General features: G+C 36.2%; 1 protein-coding gene across 1 annotated transcript; it reads right to left on the bottom strand.

The window, feature by feature from the left end:
- Positions 1-997: 997 nt before the first annotated feature.
- On the bottom strand, positions 998-9,224 carry LOC127973053 (uncharacterized). The gene is made up of 18 exons (XM_052577087.1): positions 9,095-9,224; positions 7,980-8,129; positions 7,769-7,895; positions 7,481-7,692; positions 7,219-7,381; positions 6,259-6,338; positions 6,011-6,171; positions 5,807-5,897; positions 5,563-5,714; positions 4,535-4,601; positions 4,316-4,453; positions 3,789-4,109; positions 2,923-3,026; positions 2,742-2,848; positions 2,591-2,670; positions 2,461-2,495; positions 2,226-2,357; positions 998-2,096 (listed from the first exon to the last, which is right to left on the bottom strand). The coding sequence occupies exons 1-18, from the start codon at positions 9,222-9,224 to the stop codon at positions 1,812-1,814; spliced, it is 2,535 nt and encodes an 844-aa protein (XP_052433047.1). The 3' UTR covers positions 998-1,811.
- Positions 9,225-9,336: the final 112 nt, after the last annotated feature.

Genomic DNA, 9,336 nt, shown 5'->3' with positions numbered 1-9,336 from the left:
ATAATATTAATGTTAAAATAATAATAATTAAATGAAAAATTTAAGAATTCATATTTATAAACTATCAAATAAAATTGTAGGTCAAATCAAATCTTAAAAATTTAAAATATTGTAATTAACTCGTTATTGAACTCTCAATTGCAAACACAAGCTGTTATGATCATATAATTTGTAATGAAGAAACTATAATAAATTTTAATTACCTCTAAAAATATAAAATATACCTTTAAAATATTGCCTTTAAGTTCAAAACTTCTAGTAATTGTCATTACTGTTGTTGTTAGTAATACAGTAATTCTAATAATAACAATGATAATAAATATTAATATAATAATGATGTATTATTATAAATATTATTATTATTAGCCTGCAAAAATTAAATCTGTCAGTATTGTATTTAAAACTTTATAAGCTACTTTTCTACTTTTTTTATACAAAAGCATAAAGTCCATGGGCATTAAAAATAAATGGCACATCTAAACATCTACAAAACAGTCTGTACATGAGAGTATTATTCTGTATGAGGGCCTTGCAAACACTGCATCTGCTTGGAGTCAGGTATGTTAAGTGGAAAGTCCGCCTTGGATGCTGTGTGGATAGACTGTTTGTTTAATCTAAGGCGATAAAGTCAGACGGCACACAGCCAATGGAACCTTCTTGAGCGTATCAGCTCAAGGACAGAGAGTTGTAACAGTGATAGTGGCTGATGACAGCCACCGCTCTCCCTCCCTCCCAATCTGTTCACAGTCTGTTCCCCCTAGAGGAATAGAGTTTAGCCCGGCTCTGAGCTTGAGCGTGCATGAACTGTTAGATTATTGACTGGAAAAGCCCAGAATAAACATGCCACACATATTACAGCTCAGAAGTGCATAGAATGTTTAATTAGTAACATTTTCCCTCATTCTTGTATTGACATAAGAAATGACACTTTTAAGATTATGTTTGATTTGTTTTTATACATTTTACATATGATAATGAATTAATAAAAACATACATTGACATTCAAAAGTTTGAGGTCAGTAAGATTTTTTTTAAAGAAATGAATACTTTCATTCAGATATGATGCATTAAACTGACCAAAAGTGACAGTAATCACTAATTCTTCAAATAAATGCTGTGCTCTTGAACTGTATGTTCATTTTAGGAATCCCAAACAAAAATGTATCTCGGTTTCCACAAATATAACTGTTTTCAACACTGATTATTATAAGAAATGTCTCTTGATATTACAATGATTTCTAAAGGATCATGTGACACTGAAGACTGGAATGACATTTTAAAATGTATTCAAATAGTAAACAGTATTTTAAATTGTAATAATATTTCACATTATTATTGTTTTTTTTTTACCATATTTTTTTTAACAAATAAATGCATCTTCTTTCTAAAACATTTAAAAATCTTACCAGTCCTAAATGTTTGAACAGTAGTGTAAATATATGCATACACTGATGGAAATTTAAAAACACACCTAAAGATTGACGGTTTTAAGGTTGGGACTACATTTGCTAAGTTGTATAGCTTTACACTGCTTCTAAACCAGGGGTGTTAAATGTTAAATCCAACTCCTCCATGTGAGTTTTGTCTTGTGACATCTACAAGTGACAACTGAAAGGACATTTTGGTTTCCGTTTCTATTTCATCTCGCCCTGCTCATCATAACTGTGCATTAAACATTAAATATCTTCAGACTGGCTTTGACTGTGCCACACACGTTTCAGTCATAATGAATGGATAAAATGATTGTAACTTGTAAGATCTTTAAGAATTAAATGGTTTTTAAGACAAGAAATATATTCAAACATGATTCCTCACGCAGTCAGACCCTTTTCCTCATCTTTGTCCATATGCTCCCTCTGCTTCTTCTTGTTTCTGGACTGTCCTGCAGCAGGTGTCTGTTTCTCTTCTCCTCCACTGTCTGGTTTGCATTTGCTGGGAGTCTGGTTGTCTTCCTGTGCCAGGAGTGTGCTGTGAGCCGGTCTGTCTTCATTAGGACTCGCTCGCTGGCTTGAGCTCAGTTTAGAAAATCTGTCCCTCATCTCCTTCAGTCTCTGATCCACCGTACACTTCTGCAGCTCCAGCATCGCCTGCTGCTCCTAAAGCGTGGGGAGCATCAGAGACACAGACGGTAAGGGTGAGAAACACATTTTAATATGTAAATTCATTCCTCTTGCAAGTGGGGGCTGTATAGGGGTCTCCATGAGGTGAGTCAGACTGACTGTTACCTGAAGCGGTTTGTCAAACCTGGGCTCTTTCTTCTCCGGTGGGCTGCGTATGTGTGTGGCCCTGTGGAGCTCAGAGGAGAACTGCTGGTAAACTTCATCAAGTCTGTTTATTTCTCTTTCCATACACAGCGCCTGAAGCACAGATAGAAAAAAAAAAAAAAACAGGAAATATTTCCACAGATGTACACTCTTCAGAATAAATCAAACACAACATGCAAAAAGTGTTTTCACTCACTGGGACTTGTGTTTTTAGGCCAGTTTGCCCTTGTCCTGTGCAAAAAAGACCCCCAATTGTACCAGTTTTTAGGTGTTTGCAAGGCTAAGAATTTTTTTTTCTTTTAAAAATCACTCTCAAGATCTCTCACCATCTCCGTGTCTGTCTCTTAGAGTTGGTTTAAGTCCTTGGAGGAGCTGTTCCAACTTGAAGTATTTATAAACTTGAAGTCTAAAATCAATGAAAGTGAATGTTTTAATATATTCTTAACATCAAAAACTCACCTTTGATAAGATCCTAACCTCTCTGCCAGCAGGTGCTCAGTGAAATGCGTTTCAGGAGGTATTTTTACACTGAAGAAGTCTTCTACTAATGTTCCAAAGGCCTCCGGTGTGTTTTCCTCATCCATCTAACATGTGAGCAAATGTCTGTTTTAGCTCTTCCTGAATATTATACTGTATATATTTCAAACACGTGTCTTACCTTTCCTTTCCTCTGATCCTCAGTGAAAGAGTGATGAAACAACTGCATGCTTAATGCCGAAACGGCCAAGTGGAAGGCTTTTATGAATTCAAGAGATTTTGAGCCTGTAAAAAAACAGAAATGCAAAAGAAAAAAGTTTAACGTTTAATGCTTTTTTATGTTTGAAGAACTCTGCAGATGTTACTGAAATATGACACTTATCTCTTTATCAAAGCTTTTATAGAACTAAAAACATTTTTATATATTTTATATATGTTTAAATTGTCTTATTGTGTGTATTAGTATCTTTTATGTATTTTACACTACTGTTTAAAAGTCAGTACATTTTTATTATTATTTTTTTTATATATAAAGCAATACTTTAAGGCCTGGTTTCACAGACAGGGTTAAGGTTAAACCAGGTTCAGGCAATAGTTAAATTAGGACATTTAAGTAGTTTTTATAAACATGCCATAGAAAAATAAAATAAAAACAATAATGGTTCATCTTGAGACAAACAAATACACTGACATATTTTAAGATAAGTTTCTTTCAGTTGAAACAGCTCAGACTTACATTTTAGTCTGGGATTAGGCTTAAACCTTGTTTGTGATACTGGGGGATAGTCAGGAAGGATGCATTACATTGATCAAAAGTGACAATAAAGTATTTTACTTGTAAAAACTAATTACTATAGGAATAAATTACATTCTAAAATATTTTAAAATAGAAATATCAAAATATTACTCTTTTTACTGTACCTTTGATCAAATAAAAGCAGCCTTCTGAGTGTAAGATTTTTCTTTCAAAACAAATGTTGTCCTTAAGTGACTTGCCTTGTTATCTGTAAACAACTCTGTAGTGAAGACTAGGGAAGTCTTTCTTACCTGAGGTGATAAAGGCCATTGAGTGTAAGATAATGGAGATGAACTGGCCAGCATTTTGAAGCTTCTTCTCTAGGATGTACAGAATTTGATTGGCTGTGTCATAATAAAAGTCTTTATGGCAGTAGGCCAGCAGGTTATCACAGTGAGAGACCGGCACCGTCCTGGCCAAAAGCAGCCCGACAGAGGGGAAGGAACAAGCTCTGCTCAGTAAACGCACAACATGGCAGCCAAACAGGAAGACAGCAAAATGCTTTGGGGAAAGGCTGTCAAGGGCAACAGGGATCAGGTGCGATGGTTCACCCTCTGCTGGGCTGATAATTACTGAAGAAGAAGAAAGCAGATGTAGGTCATTACAAAACTCTGAAACGACTAGAAGACCTCACATGACACACAAAACAGATACAACAGATAAATAAAATATTTTAATTAAATAAATACCAATGCTATGTATCAACATAATTCATTAAAAGTGCATTTCTACTTTAGCTCACTGAATCCAAATGCATAAATGTGTAGTGTGTACCGACCGTCCTCTGTGACGGACGTGTGGGTGAGAGTCTGGAGCGATTCCTTTATTTCCTGCAGTGTTTTGGACAGAGGAGTCAGAGACACAAACTTGGCCAGTTCCTCTTCACTCACGCAGGGGATGGTGCTCTGCTGTTGACCTGACAGATGAGAGCATGTACTGTGAGCACAGCAGGAGCCCTGGGTCAAAGACTGCAAACTGGCTTTTATCAAGGTCAAACCTGGATCTGTGGAAGCTGCCTCTGTATCTGCACCCACTTTAAACTCTGACAGGTCTGCAGGAGAAAACTGTCAAATGATACAGAAATACTTAATGGGATAGTTCAGCCCAAATGAAAATGAAGTTATTTTGTATTCAATCAAACAGGTTTTATTTGTATGCCCCTGTGGAACACAAAAGCTGTAAACTGATGCATCCATATTTAAATTCAGTGTATTATTTGTTAATAAATCATTTCAAATTGGTTGTGAGTGAACAAATTCACTGAAAAAAGGTGTTAAAAAGCAGTTCTATTTTAGTATTATTTATATACTATTGCAGTTTTTGTTTTAGTTTAGCTTCAGTGATTTTGTTATTTCTATTGGATTAAGATTTTTTTAGCTTTATTTTAGTTTTAGTAATTCTGCTACTTCAGCTTCAGCTTATTTTTTCATTTAGTGTTGAAATGTAGGCAACATTTCAAATTGTATTAATCTTTGTCAATGGTAGTTATTACAAATGGCCATATTCGTGTTAATTCACAGTACATTAACTAGACTGAATAATGGATTAGTACGTTTGAATTTAAGATTAACTAACATGAATAAATGCTATATAATTATTGTTCATGTTAACAGATGAAACCTTATTGTAAAGTGTTACCCAAATTTATGCTTGTTTTTCTTTTTTTTATTTTAATATTTATATATTGTTTTTTATTTCAACTTTATTTTAATTAACAGAAATCATTTGTAATGGTTTTAGTTCACACTAACAACAAATCAAATCAAACAAATCAAACGTTTCACCAAAAGACCACTTTTACGATTAAAGATATAATATAATCTGATCAAAAAAAGGATGAAAAAAAAAACATTTTGAAACATGTCTCACATTTAAAGAATGACATATACCTAAAAGAGTATAATGAAAAAATTTAAATTTTTTACTGAATTATTATTTTAATATCACTATTATGTGCATGCATTGCTCATGCATTGCTCATCCATGTCCTCTGTGTTGTTTTAATGGACTGAAATAGAAAAAAACCTGAGTGTATCTGGTGTGAAGTTCACTCTCTCGAGTGTCTCTGTGGCTGTTTGTTTCAGTGCTGTCCTGTTGCTGCCAGACCTCTCCATTCATTCTGCACAGCACTCCCTCCAAAGATCTCAGCACGGCCTCCATCAGCCCCATCCACGGCTCTGGTGCAAACACAAATACTTTTTACTTAAAATACTGTTTAAGACTGTATATACACATGTAAGGCTGGAGTTATAGCAAACTTCTGTCTCACCATGAGCAGTTTCTCTTTTTATCAGAACTTCGTTGTCTAGTATTTTCTTCAGCTGGTTCAGTTTTGAGGGCTCCATATTTTCTAGTGTGTCCTAAAAACCAGATGTACAGACTGATTAGTCACAGAGATTGATAATGTTATAATCATTATTTCTATTTTTGGATGCATTTCTTATCTTCAGTTGACTTCCTGTTTCTGTCTTACCCTCAGAGCATCAATTTGGTGACAGATGTTCCTGTAAAACTCCTGTGTGTCTTTGCGGTGCTTTGCCAGCTGGGATGCCAGATGTAAATTCTGATCCTCTAACTTGTCATACAGCGTTTTCACATTAAACTCCTCCAGCTCCATTAGTGTAGTTCTGAAACCTTCACATCAATATGCGATTCAACAGAATTCAGAAGGGTTTTTGTATATATATCCATTGTCAGGCATTTCAGATGATTGTCAGTTACCTCCTTTGCAAACAGCAGGTTCCTCTGATTCTGCTCCCTCTCCTTCCCCTCTCAGACCTAGTGCCTCAGAGCTGTCCACACTAAAGCACAATACAAAGCACACTTATAACTGCACCATGTACTATTGATTGCTTTAAATACTACAAGTAAAGTATGGCATCACAACATAATAATGTACAATATGAAAAATGGCTTTTCATTTTGAGATCTGCTAATGTAACAAGGTTTCTAAGAAGATATTAAGCAGCACAACTGCTTGTAGACCAAATTAGCATATTCAGCTGCTGATCATGTGACACTGAAGACTGGAGTCATGATGCTGAAAAAAAAGCTTTAGCATCACAGAAATAAATTAAACTGTGTTTTAAAATGTATATTAAATTGTAATAATATTTCACAATATTACTGATTTTATTTTGTATTTTTGATCAAACAAATGTGTTCTCAGTGTGGATAGGAGACTTCTTTCAAAAACAAAAAAAATCGTACTCACCCCAAATATAGTTTATATTGGTCAGTATTTGATTTGTACATTCTTGTTTCTCACACAATACTGTGAGAAACAGTAATTTGACAATACTGTTGCCATTATCTGACACTCATAACATTAATATTAGTAACATAAATAATTTAATAACACTGTTAAACGTAAACTTTATCAAATCTCAAAATTAATGTCTATATTTGATACTGCTGTATACATTATAATGCTGTGATGCCTAAATTTATGCGCATCCTTTAAAAGCAATTATTTTTTATTTTTAGAGTTTTATTTTCAATTTGATTTTAGAGTAATAAGAAGTTATCTATTATCAGCCATTACACGGAAAAAATGAATAAACTGGCATATATATTGGCTAAGTTGTCAGAACTGTAATCCCTAGTATTCTTGTCTAAAACTACTTGTGAATATCCCTTTGACAAACATCAAGAAACTTCAGCAATAAGCAGCTGACTTACCTTTCTGTATTATAAACATATTCAATAGGAACACTGGGTTCACCCAAGCTGCGCCACTTGGGCTTTGGCCTCCCTTGAGCGATGAGGTTGGACCGATTAGGCCTCAAGACCAGAGCAGAGGCTGTCAACACTATTATCAGCAAAACCAACAGAGACAAGATCCCTATAGAGAAACACCAAGCACAGCATGTAAAGCGTTCCTGTTAGCAAGAAAAATGCCACTTTCTATGTGAAAAGCACCCCAATTTTATTGTTGACTCACCTGTGATGAGCCCCCAGTCTGGAAGCAGGTTTAAACTGTGTTGTTTAACAATCCCGTGTCGCACAAGCTGCGCAGGGGTCGTCGGCTGGAATGCAGCTGTTGTGGGGTTGCACTCGGAGCCCTGTTCACTCACGACCACTATCAGACTCCAGTCAGGAACTGCGTTATCCAGGAACACATACTTTCCCGGCTCCAGGAACACATGCGCAAATCTAACAAGATAAATCAATGCAGATCGCCTGCATATCTGTGTTGAAAGCTACATGTGATTTATCTATCTAGTCTTACCTGCTGGAATTTAGCTGTGTGTGTTTGACAAGATGCTGCAGGCGTCTAAATGCCCCAAAATCCCAGCCAGGGTTACTGCTGAACAGGTGATCCTTCTGGTACACGGGGAAGTGACTGTAGTGGCGGTCTAAATTCAGAGAATGACATGAAACATGCATAGCATACACTAGGCATCTTTTATTATTAGTGCTGTATTTGAAAAAAGCCATACCCGTGTGGTTGATGGTGAGCTGAAAGATGAGCATATCATTTGGGGACAGACATGCGATGGGATTTGGGATCCGTGGAAGAGGCTCGGAAACCTCATTTTGATCAGCGTTTCGTTTCTTCCTGAAATCTCTCTCCAGAATTTTAACTGGTTCTGAAAGGAAATACTGCAAGCTTTAATGAACAGTTATGGCTCATTTCCACCAAGCGGTACAGTTCAGTATGGTACGGTACTGTATCACTTTTGTGGTACCCTTCCGTTTGGGTGCCCAGCACAGCAAATGGTACCAAAAGGGTGGAGCTAAACTCACTGCAGAACGTTGATTGGCTGACTAGAAAAGTCACTTTGGCGTGATAAAATAAAGCTTCTCCTTCACTCATTTCACCCTGCTGTACATAAATGCTGGGCTTATTTAGGCAACATCAGAGTGCGCAAACACAGTCTATTTTATAATTTCATATTTCCACCCAAACAAAAGTCATTTCTCAATGTGTTCTTGTCTGTTCTTGTGGACTTGTGAAACGTCATTGCCCAAAAACCCACATCATTTTCAAAATATTACTGTTATTGTGTCAGGAAATGTAGCTTTAAGAGTTCTTCAGGCGAGAATGTAGTTGTTTAAAACTCAAATCTGCTGTTTATTTATACAGATGGTGCCTATTTGATTAGTTATGTCAATTTCGGAGCTCCAGGCGATCACCGGGCGCTCAGTGCTCATGTATCCACTGAGAGCAGCCTAAGCTCGGCTAGTCTTTCAGACATTTGCCGCTGGCTCTGATGTCTCTGGAGTGTTTTTGGGTATATATTGAATCTATTATTTGCTCCTGGTCATATCGTTTTGGCTGAGTACAAAGTTACATTTAACTTTCTATATTTAATTTGAACTTTACCATAGTACAGCGCTGACTTTGCAGCACACATTTGACAGAGGCAGAGTTGTGCTTATTGTCGTGCTTTATCGTCGATCGCTACTTTCTGGAATACACCATGCCTGTCAAGTAAGGGTACTGTTGGCAGTGGAAATGCAAGCTTGATCAGGGAGTCTGGTCCCGAATTGTACTATTCTGACCCGTAAAAAATGTTTGCGTCTGGAGGTCAGATAAATAATGGCAGCTTACCTCTTACTAAAGAATCAATGAGCAAGGGGTCTTTTAAAATCCAACCAAACACTCCCTCAGGAGCGAACTGGACGAAGTGGATCCTTCCAATGTTCTTGACATGAACATCAGGTCCTAGTACATTTACCATATTCTGAGAAAAATGAAGCAATGTTATTTTTAGCACGAGTTCACATCTATAAGCACAGTATAATAACTGATAGATAACAATGAATTGTCTTTTAATTTTGTCCAGATCTCAC

The sequence above is a fragment of the Carassius gibelio genome, chromosome B15, assembly GCF_023724105.1.
Source record: "Carassius gibelio isolate Cgi1373 ecotype wild population from Czech Republic chromosome B15, carGib1.2-hapl.c, whole genome shotgun sequence".
In the NCBI taxonomy this organism is placed as follows: Eukaryota; Metazoa; Chordata; class Actinopteri; order Cypriniformes; family Cyprinidae; genus Carassius; species Carassius gibelio.
Note: the sequence above shows the minus strand (reverse complement) of the source record. Positions and strands in the feature narration are given on the sequence as shown.

Coding starts and splice junctions, on each gene's coding strand:
- LOC127973053 (XM_052577087.1), bottom strand. CDS start 9,224: ATGGTAAATGTACTAGGACCTGATGTTCATGTCAAGAACATTGGAAGG. Junction 8,130..9,094: donor CATTGATTCTTTAGTAAGAG/GTAAGCTGCCAT, acceptor ATTTCCTTTCAG/AACCAGTTAAAATTCTGGAG. Junction 2,849..2,922: donor AGGATCAGAGGAAAGGAAAG/GTAAGACACGTG, acceptor CTCACATGTTAG/ATGGATGAGGAAAACACACC.